General features: G+C 34.2%; 2 protein-coding genes across 2 annotated transcripts; one reads left to right on the top strand and one right to left on the bottom strand.

Moving 5' to 3' along the window:
• Positions 1 to 4,586: 4,586 nt before the first annotated feature.
• LOC143551867 (26S proteasome regulatory subunit RPN13-like) lies at positions 4,587 to 10,817 on the bottom strand. The gene is made up of 13 exons (XM_077042213.1): positions 10,418 to 10,817; positions 9,547 to 9,639; positions 9,359 to 9,418; positions 9,153 to 9,191; positions 8,992 to 9,066; positions 8,839 to 8,905; positions 7,622 to 7,670; positions 5,661 to 5,776; positions 5,540 to 5,563; positions 5,292 to 5,383; positions 5,143 to 5,220; positions 5,011 to 5,065; positions 4,587 to 4,885 (listed from the first exon to the last, which is right to left on the bottom strand). The coding sequence occupies exons 1-13, from the start codon at positions 10,490 to 10,492 to the stop codon at positions 4,749 to 4,751; spliced, it is 960 nt and encodes a 319-aa protein (XP_076898328.1). The 5' UTR covers positions 10,493 to 10,817; the 3' UTR covers positions 4,587 to 4,748.
• A 2,200-nt stretch (positions 10,818 to 13,017) lies between these two features.
• Positions 13,018 to 16,473, top strand: LOC143551845 (uncharacterized). The gene is made up of 9 exons (XM_077042188.1): positions 13,018 to 13,074; positions 13,236 to 13,341; positions 13,965 to 14,145; positions 14,238 to 14,383; positions 14,460 to 14,551; positions 14,689 to 14,999; positions 15,085 to 15,154; positions 15,245 to 15,304; positions 16,288 to 16,473. The coding sequence occupies exons 3-9, from the start codon at positions 14,063 to 14,065 to the stop codon at positions 16,471 to 16,473; spliced, it is 948 nt and encodes a 315-aa protein (XP_076898303.1). The 5' UTR covers positions 13,018 to 13,074; positions 13,236 to 13,341; positions 13,965 to 14,062.
• Positions 16,474 to 17,306: the final 833 nt, after the last annotated feature.

Genomic DNA, 17,306 nt, shown 5'->3' with positions numbered 1-17,306 from the left:
TCGTTGTAGGATAGCGAATCACTTATTTCGATCCACACCGGTTTTCAAAAACCACCTAGATGTTGGTTTATCATTTCTGGACCGTCTAACGCTATACAAATTGTGTGTGCATACATATGCATATATGCATGTAACAAGACTTGTGATAAGAAGAAAGAAAAACTTACATCTAACACTGAGACTTATGGACCAGGGTACCAATTCAGAGATAGATGTAGATGGATTATATATAGATGGAGTCCTTTTATTATTTTACTTATCTATTGTAGGTATATAAATATATATATATATAGATGTAGTTGTGCATGTTTGGAATGATTGTAGTATCTTATAATATAAAGATAAAAACAAAACAAAAGGTTGTTATTCTATATAGAGAAATATGCATTTTGTCTCCCTGGTTTATATCGTCGCGAGATGGGTTAGCCCCTAAAAAAGATTTTGCGAACTTTGTGCCCTTATGTTTTTCCGGCGGGTTCTTCTTACTCCTACCGTCAGTTGACCGTCCGTTGACCGTTGGTATTTTAGTAATAATACCAACATATTAAGGGTATTATAGTAATCTTTTAATAAATTATAAATATAATAATAATAAGAGATAATAATAATAATATTAATAATAATAATACTCATCTTCATCATCAGAGCAGATCATCATCTTCATCATTAGCTCATCTTCATCATCATCAACCTCAAACATACTTGATGTTCTTTATCATCATCAGTTTCATTACAAGTAATTGAATCTCTTAAATCCTCAAACCCATAAGTCATTCCGACCAAAACCCCTAACCTCCGGCATCACGTCGCCATGGATTCCAGCCATCTCGTTTTTCCGGTCATTCGGGTGAAAAGTTTACTAAAAAACGGTTCGTTTGGTTGTTTTCGGGTGAAAAGTTTACTAAAAAACGGTTCGTTTTGCTTGTTTTCGGGTTAAAAGTTTACTAAAAAACGGTTCGTTTTGCTTGTTTTCGGGTTAAAAGTTTACTAAAAAACGGTTCGTTTGTTGGTTTTCGGGTGAAAATTTTACTAAAAAACGGTTCGTTTGGTTGTTTTCGGGTGAAAAGTTTACCAAAAAATGGTTCGTTTTGCTTGTTTTCGGGTTAAAAGTTTACTAAAAAACGGTTCGTTTGGCTGTTTTCGGTGAAAAGTTTACTAAAAAATGGGTCGTTTGTTTGTTTTCGGGTGAAAAGTTTACTAAAAACGGTTCGTTTAGTTGTTTTCGGGCGAAAAGTTTACTAAAAAACGGCTCGTTTGGTTGTTTTCGGGTTAAAAGTTTACTAAAAACGGTTCGTTCGGTTGTTTTCTGGTGAAAAGTTTACTAAAAAACGGTTCGTTTGGTTGTTTTCGGGTTAAAAGTTTACTAAAAAATGGTTCGTTTGGTTGTTTTCGGGTGAAAAGTTTACTAAAAAACGGCTCGTTTTTTGTTGTTTTCGGGTTAAAAGTTTACTAAAAAACGGTTCGTTTGGTTGTTTTCGGGTTAAAAGTTTACTAAAAAACGGTTCGTTTGGTTGTTTTCGGGTGGAAAGTTTACTAAAAAACGGTTCGTTTTGGTTGTTTTCGGGTGGAAAGTTTACTAAAAAACGGCTCGTTTGGTTGTTTTCGGGTTAAAAGTTTACTAAAAAACGGCTCGTTCGGTTGTTTTCGGGTGAAAAGTTTACTAAAAAACGGTTCGTTTTAGTTGTTTTCGGGTTAAAAAATTTCTAAAAAACGGTTCGTTTGGTTGTTTTCGGGTGAAAAGTTTACTAAAAAACGGCTCGTTTTTTGTTGTTTTCGGGTTAAAAGTTTACTAAAAAACGGTTCGTTTTGGTCGTTTTCGGGTTAAAAGTTTACTAAAAAACGGTTCGTTTGGTTGTTTTCGGGTGAAAAGTTTACTAAAAAACGGCTCGTTTTTGGTTGTTTTCGGGTTAAAAGTTTATTAAAAAACGGTTCGTTTGGTTGTTTTCGGGTGAAAAGTTTCCTAAAAACGGTCCGTTTCGTTGTTTTCGGGCGAAAAGTTTACTAAAAAACGGCTTGTTCCGTTGTTTTCGGGCGAAAAGTTTACTAAAAAACGGTGCGTTTTGTTGTTTCCGGGAGAAAAGTTTATTAAAAAACGGCTTGTTTCGTTGTTTTCGGGTTAAAAGTTTACAACAAAACGGTTCGTTTGGTTGTTTTCGGGTGAAAAGTTTACTAAAAAAACGGTTCGTTTGGTTGTTTTCGGGTTAAAAGTTTACTAAAAAACGGTTCGTTTGGTTGTTTTCGGATGAAAAGTTTACTAAAAACGGTTCGTTTCGTTGTTTTCGGGCTAAAATATTACTAAAACAAACCATTTTTTAGTGAAAATATTACTAAAAATTGTTCTTTTAAGTTTTTATAAATGGCAAAATGGTTGTTTTCAAAATGATTTTTAAAAATGTTGGTAGATGATGAAGATAAAGAGGAATTCTTAAACAAAGTGAGTAATATATATTACATATTGCATTGATATATCAAATGTTAGTTTAGTTTAAAGTTTTTTCAAAGCAATATGCTTATGTTTTAATTGTTTAGGGATATATTTTGATTGCTAGTTCACACCTTGGACTCTAGTTTATACTATAGAAAATTGTGGACTTGTACTTTTTGTAATTATTTGAGATTTTTGTATTAAAAAAGTAGCACTTTGCTCGATTGGTTGGTGTTGTTTGTCGTTATACCAAAGGTCGCGGGTTCGAACCCCACTGTCTACAGGTTTTAGAACATAAGTTTTAATATTAATTATAGGATCAGGGGTAAAATGGTAATTTAAACGTTTTTTTGTTCAGTCAACTCACGGTCAACTGACGGCAAGGGCACAGACTGACCCGCCAAAATATCACAGGGAGTCAAAGTTCGCAAAATCTTTTTCAGGGGATAACCCATCTCGCGACGATATAAACCAGGGAGGCAAATTGCAGATTTCTCTTCTATATATTATACATCTAACGTGCATTATGTCATTATTTAAACCAACGTAGATATGAGAGTTATGCATACAAATAGGACAACAATAAAATGAAAAGCAATATAATAATTTTGTAACAATGACTATTGTACGAAACCGTGGGAGCAAAACCAAATATGACTTGAGTTTGATTCATATGAAAATTTAATATTCTTTCACACTGTTAGTGTCTCAGTGTGTTACGGGTTGTCACACAATGAGTGCGAAACCCATAATTTCCCATACCTATGGACCAAACCGTAATATGAACATAGCACCTGAGCTAGAAATTGGTCCTGATATATATTTCACATTTTCACTCTTATGGATTCTTTGCTGCCTTGTATTGTGATTGTTTATATGATTTGATTAGGTGATAAAAGGTTATTTTGTTTGTATGTATAAGTATAATGATTAGGGTATAATGGCATCATAGAACAATAAATTAATAGGAACACTTGGATGTCTACATCTTGTTTTTCATGTTTATATTATCTTTGATATTGTTTAGTTGTTTGGTAGGTTTTTTCAAAGCAAATATGCTTATGTTTTAATTGTTTAGGGATATATTTTGATTGCTAGTTCACACCTTGGACTCTAGTTTATACTATAGAAAATTGTGGACTTGTACTTTTTGTAATTATATATGAGATTTTCGTATTAAAAAAGTAGCACTTTGCTTGATTGAGGTGATATCTGTTTGTTGTTTATATATTATGTTAATTTGGGTACTATCAAGTTGATACAAGAAAATAGTAAGAGCTCCTTCTTGGTCCCCTCTCATCAATATCATGCCCTTTAATTTCATCATCATCACCCCCCCCCCCCCACACACACACACACACACCCAACACACACACAGAGATAGACTGACAGAGTAAGGATGTTCAAAGTCGGATATCCGATAGTGGATTTCACTATCCGAATTCAAAATTTTGGATAACTGAACTTCGAATATCCGAAATTTCGAACCGGATATTCGAAATTATCCGAAAAGAATAATAGTTATATAAAAATTATTCGAAGTATCCGAAAATTATCCGAAGTTTACATATAATATTTATTATTTAAAAATTAAAATAATATTTCTATATGTAAATTTTTAAAATTACTATCTGAATCTGAAAATTCGGATATCCGAGTTTCAGATATCTGAAATTTCGGATCTTTGAATTTTCGGATAATTCGGTTACGGCATAATTTTTTGAACACCCCTAACACATAGTGTAGTTAAGCATGTCAAACGAACTTATAATTGTGGACGAGGAAGAATCAAGAGACGATGTGTTTTCAGCTTCCTTAGTGAAAGCTTGCCTTACAAGGCGTGACAAACTAACATGCCTTAAGTCATCGATTCCTAAATTGTCATCTTGTTTTTGTTAATTTAACGGTATTAGCCCATACAATAATGTGTCAAACACGCATTTACCCCAGCTTTGGGGCACATGACATATTCCGGCGGTTTTTGTTCCTCATCAGACCTTTAAGCATTTTAGCACAATCATTGGGACATAAACACTTGTACTCATTTCTTTGAATGTGATATGTGCGATATAATGGGACTGGCAGATCATGAAGAAGCGTACTATGGTTCCAGCAATAGATGGTAGCATAAACTTCCATCATTTTTTTGCAAGGGGCAACTGCACCCTATACTAGAAAGCAAGATAACTTAATTTGACTAGATTTTGTGTACATGAAGGACTTAAATCCAAAAGAACACTTGCAGTATCCACAAATCAGTATTTAACTTCTCAACAAAAACATAAACAAACAGTTGAATCAAATTTTGTGAAACGCCTCACTACTATTGATCCTCATCCATTCGATCGGTTTGATTACAAGTCTGAGATCTTGAATCATCTTGCATTGGATCCTCGGAATTGGATGCTTTCGCAACTGAATCTTCAAGAGCCTCGAGAAAAGATAAGACTGTAAACTTGTCTGTAAACAAAATATCAGTTATTAATTATATTTGACACGCTACGCATTGACAAAAGAAACAAACAAAAAAAAAAGTTTTAACTTTCAACTCCAAATTGAGTAAATGAAAATTTGTAGCGCCTTACATTTACTTGGGTCAACTCCAAATTGAGTAAGATCTATTTGACCAGTCTTGAGAACCTACAAAGACCAAAGTGGTTACAATTAACCAGGTCAACACCAAAGTCAACAAAGAGATGACATACGCGGATACTTACATAAGTGAAAGAATCAACTTGTTGGCGAAAAGGAGGACTCTGCAGCAACTCCATTATTTCCACTGGAGTCCATTCACCCTGCAGTAACACGTCAATTTTGGTTCAACAACAAATACTATTTTCATTTTCTAAAGCAGCATTCATCTTACCTCGGGTAAATGGGATGCTACATTCTTGAGTGATAATGTCTCCATCAATGGTAGTAAGAGTTCAGGCTTCAAGATATCACCCAATCCTAAACCTATTAACAAAAGTTCACAATGAAAACTAAATCATAATTAAAGCAAAATCAGTCAATACTCCCATTTTCAAACAAAAATATATATATAATATATACTAAAATCATTCTGATATAACCAATGCTAACACAGGAATATATATCACGGAGTAAGCATACCTCCATCAGGATCTGCGGCCTCTCCTGAACATAGTTCCAGTAAGATATCATCAGATCAAAATGATTACCAACAAAAAAGTTAAAATAAAAAAAATCCAATTAACACAATTATATGACATACCTGAGGGTCCAATATTACTTAAGATTCTTTGAAGATCTGCCAATTTGACTGGTCCTGAAGAGGACACGTCACTAATTACTTCTGCACCTGTACTTGATCCAACCAAGTTTCCAGCCCTGTAAACAAATCATGTAGAGATTTTAGTAATATACATACAAAAGACCTCAGTTCTATTTTTCACTTAATCCAACATACAAACACACATTCGATTCAGAATACTCAACCAAAAATACAAATTACAGTTTGACCCCTAACAATCACAATGACCAAAATCCAAACCAAATTTCAGATTGGGTAAGCGCTATTTTCTATATCCCAACCGAACATTGAAGAAGCCTAGAAGTCATACATGCAGTGAACTAAGATATGTATTTTAAAAATGACTTCTCTTTTAGCATGAACCATAACATAATGCCAAAGCATGCATGGAATACACGTAAATGTGCACCATAGAACGTTTCAGTAGACAAAAGAGGTAAATAGTCACATTCACAACGCAACGTTTGTAGTTAGCTGTTGATATGCTAAGACCAAACCCAATGTTTAGTGGGGATTTTTGTATTAGTTTGATAAAGTTCCATGAAGCTTTCAAGAAAACTACAAATAAAGAGCCTACTGCCATACTGCATGATGGCACGTCTGCACATATTTTGACCACATATTCCCCTCACAAGCCATTCCATATAGTAAAAGTAACACATAGTAATAAGTAATTATGATACTTAAAAAGTAGCTGAAAAAGAATTGAAGAACAAGGTTCATCACTGATGTGAATACAAGCCAAATTTGGAAGGTCAGTGGTTGTGAAAGCTGACAAGTGTTTCACAAACACATTTGATAATATGGAAAGTCATAGATTGACAAAAAGATTAACATCAACGAGAGATGTAAAGTACTCTCATAGATCTTTACCAAATTCATATGAAAGATAACATTTCATATTTACAGCAACAACTTTCTCAATAAATACAAAACCAGGGATTCAGATTAATCGAGACTATGCATATCAATCTTTGACAAGAAGAAAAGTAACTTCCAAAAACATTAATACGAGTGAAACAAGAGAGATCAATCAAGAAGCAAATATTTAGTTTTGAGAACATAGTTGTCAATAACGAATGGCAGTCAATAGCAACAACCTACCTATACGCCATGTAGCGATAGCAATGAAATGGCGGGCGCTATTTGATATTTAGCGAGTATAAGGAATTTGTTTAAATGTTTTACATTGAAGCACTCCACCAAAATAGCGATTATAATCAATAAGTACCACCAAAATAGCTAATGTAATCAAAAAATACCACCAAAATAGCTGATAAAACTGAAAAAATTCAAAAAAATGCAGATGGTCGTTATTTTCACGCTATTATGTCGCTACAGACAACTTAGCGCTAACCTACCACTACGCTCTTCGCTATAGCGGGCGCTATTGACAACTATGCTTGAGAGTTCAAAAACCTGTCTAAATTGCTACTACTTAGCTTGTTGTTTCAAATGTTTGTTCATTCTACAAAACAAACATTTGTTATAACTGTCATCAATAAGATTTACAATTACTGCAATCAATGTGTGATTACCAAAGAGAGCAGTTAAACCCTCTTCGCTAATCACATCTGGGCCAACAAGATCCGTTTCCATTGCATTTAATTCCTTACTAACAAAAACACCATATATGCCATTAATTTTACCCCGCAAGATGCGAACACTTGGACTATGTTTTAAGATTTCAGATTTGAACTAAGAAATAGACCCTACAAACTAAAAGAAAAGCCAACGCTCTTACAGATCAAGCCTACGCCGATATCATTTTGAGTAAGGTAATATTTATGATGTTTAAAGAAATAAAGCCCGTGATTTTTTTTATTCACATATCAGCTAAATGTCAGGAGCTTTGGCACCTATCAGCTAAATGTTAGGAGCTTTGGCAGACAATAAAGATAAGCTTCAGTATATCCACATACCGTGATGAAATATCTTCACCAAGAGTGTCATCTTCTTCAGCAGCGAAATCTGTCACATCAAAATGCATACATTAGATATATTGGTAGGAAAGATTTTCATACAGTTTTGCATCATATTAGTATATGATAATAAGACATGACTTATTAAGAACAATATTCCAAGATTAATACAGATAAAGTAACCTAAATCTGAAACTTTTAGACAGCAGACTACTTCAAAAGAACTCATGGTCATTCAAATAAATAACCTTATTAAACAAATAAACAATAATTAAATGTGTAATACCTAACTATTTTCTAAACAGCCAACTAAAAAAAACTTGTGTTCTTTGGAATGAACAGATCTTTGATTACTAATGATTAATGAATACATTTTCAAGTACTGCCTTCAAAAGTTCTCTCTATATCCTCGTACACTAAACCATAGTCACATAAATCGCGGTGCGCTCCGGTACGGGTACGCGGTTCGCTAGGCTAGACGAATTCGGTACGGAGGGGGGTAGGTTCATATTGGTACGAACCGGTACGATGTACCAAGAAGTGCGGTTCGAGGGAATTAAAAAAATTAATATATAAGTTACATATCTTTCAAAAAATTAAGGTTAGTTATTTAAAAATATAATTTTCACTTTATTATTTATATAATACACAGATATTCAAATGTAATTTTATGAAATAGCTATACTATATTGTAAAATATAAATTTGAGCAGTAGAGTATAGGGTTATAATTAATAAAAACACAAACTTGAGAGTGAAAAATGAAGTTTTATGAAAAAGAACTGCAAAAAAAGAAGCGACCCTTCACTATCGTTTTAGGGTTTTGGTCATGGGAGCCAAATCTGGAATCCCACCCAAATAAATCTGCTGTCCCGATTTCAATTGAGTATAATCGCGAATTCATAATAAATTAGAGCGACGGACCAGCGTCAATTGGTTCGCGAATTAGGGTTTTATGGATCGAACCGTGCCGGATAATTGGTTCGCGAATTCTCCGGCGACCGGAACGCCGGCGAATTGCGATTGGATACACAACGTACCAATTCGAAAATCGTGGGTCTGTGAGCGATTTATGTAACTATGCACTAAACCATGACTCAATAAGTATAAACAAATGCGCACTTCTAACAGTATGATTAGCAGTAAATTCAACAATATGAACAAATCAAAGTTAATATCAATAATTTATCTCATCAAAACGATAAGAATAAATATTACCCATTGGTTGGTTGAGGTACAGGTTGACCGATTTGCACAATTCTTCATCACCGTCAGCTTTGGGCGCCTGAAACAAATTTAAGCAATATAGGTCAGCCTAGCATAAACTTAAAGCCACATAATGACATCAAGATCAAGTATGCCACTGCTAACCTGCATCCAGAAGAAGCACTTCCGGTCATCTGTCTGAAACTTCAACAAATAAACCCTTCCAGAAGCTTGACCAACCTAATTTGACCAAAAGATACAAGATGATTTGAATGTGCACAAAAGAATCATAAATACAAATAGAAGGGCTCAAACATAAAAGATACCTTCTCAAAAACTACCTCTTCTGGGAAAACAATTTGATCCTATGTTTAAACAGTGTTAAGGAAAATCAAAACTTATACCATGAAATTGGATTAGATATTTATTTACAAGAAATCATGGTGAGATAATGTTGAAGATTAATTTTCAAGCTAAGAGTCAATAAAGTTCATGCAGATAACAATGATGTATATAGCAGAAACTAGGATACATCTTCAACGGTGTTTTTAGTTCGATCAAGCCACTGAATATGAACTAGTCCCTCCTCCCCCTGTGAAAACTCAACACTTCAATTTATAAACTTAAGCAAATCTACAATCTATTAAAGGAAAGTGTATGAAATAACCAACAGATTAAACAAACACTCTAGAAATAAAACATATAATTGATTTATCATACTTTTCCAATGCGAACAAGCCCTTTACGTGGATCAGCAACAACACGTTTCCCTTCCATATGCATTTTACCAGCACGAAACTCGAGCAGAACATCCTGTCACAATACATGACATAAATGAACACTGTATAGTCATCTAAAGCTATTAATCAAACCCTAAATTCCAGTGTAAATGGTTCCACTTATTTATAAAAAAACAGCCTGATATACAATAGATTCGGTTGATAAAACGAGTTAATGAATCACACTTTTACCCGCCCGAAGACCCACCGTGACCCGCCATTTCAGCAGCATCTTGAATCATTTTGCATGCAACCTCAAGTGCTTACTTAGTTACTTTGTTTATTTTAATTCGCATGCAACTTTTAATTAATTGTTAGTTTTTTGCTTGTTTCCAACGTACTTTTATTTCCCCTAAAGACTAGAAAATAGTTAGTGATCTGTTTTTATTTATTCTCTTTATGATGAAAAAGTTTATGTTAATTTTAATTTTCTCAACGAATTTTGAGTAAAGTCAATTTTCCATTGCTGTATTCTATTGTGGCATGGTAGATGATGTTCTTTGGAATCTAATCACAAGTTTAGGTGGTGATTTCTGTATCCTAAACGTGTACCAAGTGGTGTATCTGTATCTCTATCAACCTATAGCCTATCCGTTTCTACGGTTTAATTTCAAATTCTACACGTCTCACATCCATTACCGATTGATTTCCTATCACAGCCGTTTTCTAGAACATACACAAACATTAAGAAACAGATAGAAAGCACAAAAAAACTCTAACTAATAACCTGCTCAAAGTTCATAACCCTAAATCAGTGCACAATAAACTATTCAAAACAATATAAAGACAAGATAGAATCGGTATCACCGAACCTGAATAGCCGGAAAAAGCTCGGTATCTGAAGAAGCCATGAGCTCAACTAAATCAACTATACAAATAACAAACATAACAATACATTAACAATCTGTACACGAACTAACCGGAGTATATTGAAAATAAACCTACATGGATTCAATGCTATTGTATTCAGGTTAATTGAAACCCTAGAAACATTGGAACAATAATAGTGCTTCTGAAGCTAGCATAATCTAGAGTAAGTTATGAAACCCTAGGTCGATTGAAACAAAAGCTGATTGGTGAAATTAGGTGATTGATTGATTACCTTTCGTGTGTAGGAAGTTAGCACAATTGCAGAAGAATTGGCTCCGGTGTTGATGACTATTGATATTGAAGAAGCGTCCAAGGGTTGGGACGTTGTTTATATATAGTCAAGCTAAAGGAGCTCGGTACAGGTATCGAAAATCATCGGTATCAATACCGGTATCGGTATCAGTATTCTTTGTATAGTATGGTTCCGAACCGTATCGATCCCAAAATCTTAAAGCCCGTACTTGTTCGTGGTCGGTATTGCTAACCGGTACCATTTGCTCGTTTTTAGTGATTGAGTTGATTGAAATTTTAAAATCATATGTAGTGGATAACGTCCCTGTGGGGGCGTTGTACGTCGTGTGACGTCACGTCACCATAGGGGCATTATACATAACAATTGTGTAGTGGATCACTCATTACAATCATTACCTCGTTATTATTGTTTTATTATATTTAAAAAAAAATTAAAACATAAAAACACGTATACCAGTTATCACCTCACCAATCAACAACCTTCACCAATTGTATAAGCTGAACCTGTTGTTTATCTTACTTAATTTTTTTATTTTTTATTTTTTATTTTTATATATTTGAAATGTGAAGTAATGACGTAAAATAACAAGATAGACTACTTCAAATCGTCAAAATTGTATTGCTTGGCTCGTCCAATAAATCTGATGTTAAGACTTGTATGCCAAAAGAAAAGTGAACTAAATTTGTCCATACAACTATGTCACATAAAACTATGTGTTGTCGTTGAAGCCGACATCTAAATTTGTCCAATCATATTGTGTCAGGTGAAGTTGACTGGACCCAACCCTTCAACCCTTGTCAGTCGCGCCATAGTTAAAGTCACATAGTCGTTTGCGCCGCTGAATTCCTTCATTCGCAAGCCAACCCATCAATTTTTTTCATGTAGCCCCAGCGAGCATGCTCGCCCCGAGTCGCGACGAATGGTGAAGCGAGGGTGTTGCGCTGAGTCGCCAGCCACCTAGTTTGACGCCCGCTCGCGACAGCAGTTGGCTGGCCACAACACATAGTCTAAATCTAAAGTGGCATAATATAAATAATCTTATCACCCATGTGTACATTAAGTATTTAAATGTGATATCATAGTCAAGATTATACATATAGGTATATTTTAACTAGGGATGACAATGAGTTTGTGGCTAGCTTAGGTGATAGAACCTCATACCGATTATAAAAGTGTGTCATGTACCAGATCAAAACCGTCATATATCTATCAGGTAATTGCTCGTCGAATATGGAGTATAGCATACCTGTTAGTTTATTAGAAATACATGTTGATGATCATATATGTTTGCTTGTGCTAGAACGTTATATGTACTCGCCCTGGTTCACATGTGAGAAAACCTCGACAGCTTGTTAAGTATACATACCCTAAAGTGCTTGCTAGGCCTCTACATTAATCGAGCATTCGGTGAATTATTCGACGGAAAGTTTGTTTATGTTCGTCTAACGTACATGAACAGAAATTTTGTGTGTTGTTTAACTAAATGAATGATATAAACACGTGTTTCGTTCGTTCATATATGTTCGCGAAGTTCGTTTATGTTTGTTTATTTGTGTTCATTTATATCCGTTTTATTTATGTTCGTTTACATATTAATATAAAATAATTAAATATCATCTTGAAGAATCATCTAATTAATGGTTTTATATTTATTCATTTGTTTTCATTTAAATGTGTTCACTTATGTTTGTTTGTATTCATTTATATTTGTTATATATATGTTCATTTTTGTTGATTCATATTTGTTAAGTTATGTTCGTGAACTATTCGTTTAGAAGAAACAAACAAGCATAAATGAACACAAACATGTTCGTTTTTAAAACAAACGAACACGAACACAAATGTACGTGTTTGATTATGTGTTTGTGATTGTGTTCGTTCAAAGTAAAATGAAAGAACACAAACATGTTACTGTTTGCGTTCGTTAGGTTCGTTTACAGGCCTAGTGCTTGCACGTCTAGTTATACCAATGGTCGAATTGTGAGCAAGACGAATCCAACGACATAAACGGAATGGGGTGACAGTCCCTCCAACGACATGGCTTGTCCACAAGTCCTAAACTCAATTAAACTTGGTAAAGTAAGCGAGTCAAACTCGAGCTTAATAAAATACAAATTTAAACCAGTGACACATTTAACTCGAAACACACCGCCGTGACAGGGCGGAGTAGACGGCAGAGCGTTGGATGATATTAGCGTGCCAACGGCCGAGGACGGTGGCCGTGGAACTACACTCTCAAATCGCCAGAAGAAGAAACTGTGTCTCTACAATGGCGAAAAACGCAACCAAAGACTACTTACAATATAACCACACTGATTCCTGCAAGTCATCTAGACGGACCTCTAGGTAATCTATACCTTCTTCTCAGTTCATATTATTTTGCTTCAATTGATTTGTTATGTGATTATCATTCCAATTCGAGGCCTGAATTAAGCTGAACCTTAATTTATATTATTATCAATTAATATTATATTCAGTTTTGACCTAATTTATAAGTTTTGATGCAGGGAGTCTTATGTGTTCATGTATGCAAGACCATGGGAAAAAGTGGTCAATTTATATTCTAATGTGGTCAACGCTCAGACTGCACTGCATCAGATGTTTGGAGCCAAGGTTAGTAGTATTTCTGGAGTTACAGTTGTAAGCAAACCAAAAGCTCGTTTGTGTTTGCTCGTTTAATAAATGAATGAACATATTGTTGAATCGTGTTCGTGAACATTTGATAACGTGTTTGATTATTTTTGTCAAATGTTTGTTCATCATAGGTTTTTAATATCTTTAAACACTTTTCTAATCTTATCATATAGATTTAAGTAAAATTATTGACAATAAGAAAATAATCAAATATACATGGGTGTTACGTGATTAATTTATATGCAAAATTAACATATGAATATGAATGATAAAACAAAACCAACACGTACTTGGTAGTCGGACCGAATCGTTAACACTGACCGTTCTCGGTTAGCCAAATTAAGTAAAGCTTTGTTTGTGTTCAGTTGTGTTTGCTCAAAAACAGGTTCATTTTTTTAATAAACGAACACAGACAACAAATTTCGTTCAGTTAGGTGTCCGTGACCGTTTGCTTAAAAGCTTAACGGACGAACCTGAACAAGGCCTTGTTCGTTTCAGTTTGTGTACCGCCCTAATTTGAGTTATTGAATATATGATTACTATGTGTTATTTGGCCTCATCAAATTCATTTTTAAAGAATATGCTTGACAATATCTTTGCAGACAGAGCATGTTTCTGATGATACTGTTGTAGAACCACTTTGTTATGAATCTGAAAGTGTTGTTATTCCATCTAAAAACGAGGTGGAAGATGGGCGTGAATGAATTTAAAGATAATCCTGTCATATCATGGTGGATCCTTTGATGGATGGCAAAAGCAACCAGGCTTAAATACTGTTCAAGAGTAAGATGAAATTTCATATGGATTTGTTTTAATCAATTGCCAATTACTCACGTATTAGGTATATATAAGATTAATATTCTCACTTGCTACAGAGTAATTGAGAAATGCCTTGGGAAGTTTGTTGATGAAAGAAAAGCTGGATTATTGAAAGATAAAGGTTTACCACTTGAAGGCAATGCGGTTGTTGCTGGTAGAACTGACAAAGGGGTCACTGGTTTCCAACAAGTTTGCTCTTTCTGTATGTTTTTTTACTTCTTTTTTATATATGTAGATTGTAAAGAACTAGTACTTATCCTAATTAATTAAATGTTTAGATACATGGAGAGAGGATGTTAGTCCTCAAGATATTGAAGATGCCATTAACAGCACATCACCAGGAAAGCTTAGGGTTATAACCGTTTCTAAGGTACTAATGGTCAGATGGGTTGACTGGGCAGGTTGTTTAACGTGTAAAAATGGGCTCGGGTCAAAAGATGTAGTGTTTCAATTTGAACCTTTCTTAAAACTATGAAGTGTTAGTTATTAGTTTATAATGTATCACAGGTACCGCGTACGTTTCATCCTAATTTCTCTGCAAAGTGGAGGCGTTATTTGTATATCTTCCCTTTGAATGCTGGAGAGACTGATGAAGAAGATGCCACAATAGTTTATGATGGAAAGACTAATGACGAAAACAATAAACGTGAAGATATTGTTATAGAAGAAAATTTAGAATCAACAGTTGATGATGAAGAAAGTATACAGAAACCAACCAGGTTCAAAGTTAGCAAGGTTAACAAGCTTCTGCAACAATTAGAAGGAAAGTTATTATTGTACAAAATGTTTGCACGTGATACAAAGCCCGAAAGAAATACGTAAGCTGTATTCTACATAAATCAAAAAATCATTTTGCTGTAAAAATGTTTATTCTCTAACTGCATAATATAAGTTATATTGCAGTGGTCCTCCAACAGAGTGTTTCATGTACCATGCACGAGCCACACAAATAACTTTACCTATTGATACAATGGTTAGCTTTTTTACTGTGTTTGATTGTATATATTAAGAATTCCCTAGAATTATATGACTTACTAACTGTTTTTTCAACTTTTTTTTGAAGAAAGGAGAATATTTAGAGGCAATGTGCATTGAATTGGTTGCTAATCGTTTCTTACGCAAGGTATTATACCTAAGTTAGATGATCGTATATCCATCTTTATGCTAGTATTTTAGCAAGTCAAGTAACAGGTCAAAATGCGTTTGGGTCAAAATTGCTATTTATTTTTGGTATGGGTCAAAATGAGGTGGGGCAGGTCAGGTTGACCCGATACATTTTTTTAAATTTCTTTTACATAATGTATTAAACATGCTTACAAAAAGTATTTTATTACAATAATAATATAAGTTTCTGAAAAAAGCCAATTTTGTAGGTTATATTTATTTCCACTTTAGATGACTTTGCTTGAACCTATAGACTAGGGGTGTAAACGAGCCGAGATGAACTCGAGCTCAGCTCGTTTTGAGCTATTTCTAAAGCTCGAGCTCGGCTCGTAACTAGTTTTTCAAGCTCGGGCTTGGCTCGCTACTAGTTTTTCAAGCTCGAGCTCAGGCTCAACTCGCTTCATTATTTAATGATTAAAGTTATATACTTTGATAATTATTTCTTTATAATTATTGCATACTTTTTGTATATAATTTTATACGGAGTATATAGCATCATATATTATTTAGTTATTTTTATAATGATTTTACATATATTAATACTAATTAGGTGAATATATATTTGATATTTTAAATAAAAGTTGTATAAATATGTTCATGAGCCAACTCGAACTTGATAAGTGAAGTTTGGGCTCATTTATTAATCAAGTTTATTTTTAGGCCTAAGCTCGTTTTGAGCTTTTTTGCGAGCTGATTTCGAGTGGCTCACGAGCGGCTTGACTTGTTTAAACCCCTACTTTAGACCCATTTGAATCCATAAAGAATCATTACAAATCTTTACAACTGGAATCCACCCATTCACAAATAAACGGGTCGAAATTTCCCCAATACATACAGAAATGCTTGTATTTACTATTTATAGAACAAGAAACACACTCTAATTATGGGTTATAGGGAGGAAACTATGTTTTAAGTGATTAATTAGGTGTTGATGATTGACAGATGGTTCGTGTTCTTGTGGCAACATCAATAAGAGAAGCAGCAGCTGGTGCTGATGACGATGCTTTGATAAAGCTAATGGATGCCACCTGTCGACGTGCCACGGCCCCACCAGCACCCCCTGATGGCCTCTGTCTTGTTGATGTCGGCTATAGCGACTTTAATTCACAAACTTGTTTAATCTCATAAGGTAAATTAACAATTTCCTTTGAAAGTAACAGAGTTGTCAATTTTGACCCGAATGGGCTTGTGTTCAACCCTGTCCGACCGTCTTATTTTTACCCGGATTTTTTAAACCCAAGCTTGCTTTTTCATTACTTAACTTATGTGGCCTGTGTAGCAAGTATGCATATGTATTAAAGACAGCCAAGGATAATAAATGTCCTTGTTTGATCTAATATTGTACCTAAATTTTGTTGATTGACTATACATACTTTTAAGGAAACTTTTTATGAGCTTTTATATTAATCTTCAACATCAAGGTTACTTTATTTGAATTAATAATTGATCACGCGGTTCGGATAACGTGCCAAACATATCAATTTTATCTGTGGGTCAGTTGACCCGTGTCGCTTTTGTCCAAGAAAATAATATTTATAGATAATCGACGTGTATAGTTTTATTTCATAAATAAAAAGGTTTAGGCCGGGTTTTAACCCGCTTTAGTAGAGATAAAACAAACTTGAATGGATAAACGGGTCAAAGCGAAAAACAAAAACAAATTTGAGTATATTATGTGTTCAAACTTACAAATGAGTTGATTTATTTGTTTGGTTTTTCATCTGCCTAGGGATAATAGTCTATCTATCTATTACAGGTTGACACTGCAAAAGCATGTTTTTTATTAGATGGAGACTCTCAATTCTACTGATTCACATAAGTTTCTGTCATCAAGTTAAAATTAGTTAAGTGTCATTAATATTATTATTATTAAATATTTTTTTTTGGTTCTGTTATAATATATATATTTTTATTGTACAAAGGTACCATCAAAGGGAAAGATGCAATGGTCCCCTGATGGC

Source organism: Bidens hawaiensis, unplaced genomic scaffold, assembly GCF_021521415.1.
Source record: "Bidens hawaiensis isolate Kalapana, Puna unplaced genomic scaffold, B.hawaiensis_p1.1 tig00016672_1, whole genome shotgun sequence".
NCBI classification, from domain to species: domain Eukaryota; kingdom Viridiplantae; phylum Streptophyta; class Magnoliopsida; order Asterales; family Asteraceae; genus Bidens; species Bidens hawaiensis.
Note: the sequence above shows the minus strand (reverse complement) of the source record. Positions and strands in the feature narration are given on the sequence as shown.

What these genes read in the sequence shown, in the direction of transcription:
- LOC143551867 (XM_077042213.1), bottom strand. Translation starts at nt 10,492, where the DNA reads ATGTTTGTTATTTGTATAGTTGATTTAGTTGAGCTCATGGCTTCTTCA. An exon ending in GGCTTGTTCGCATTGGAAAA is followed by an intron (nt 9,419 to 9,546) that starts GTATGATAAATC and finishes GAGTTTTCACAG; the next exon opens with GGGGAGGAGGGACTAGTTCA. An exon ending in GGTGAAGATATTTCATCACG is followed by an intron (nt 5,777 to 7,621) that starts GTATGTGGATAT and finishes ATTTGTTTACAG; the next exon opens with GGCTGGAAACTTGGTTGGAT.
- LOC143551845 (XM_077042188.1), top strand. Translation starts at nt 14,063, where the DNA reads ATGAATTTAAAGATAATCCTGTCATATCATGGTGGATCCTTTGATGGA. An exon ending in CCAACAAGTTTGCTCTTTCT is followed by an intron (nt 14,384 to 14,459) that starts GTATGTTTTTTT and finishes TTAAATGTTTAG; the next exon opens with ATACATGGAGAGAGGATGTT. An exon ending in CTTTACCTATTGATACAATG is followed by an intron (nt 15,155 to 15,244) that starts GTTAGCTTTTTT and finishes TTTTTTTTGAAG; the next exon opens with AAAGGAGAATATTTAGAGGC.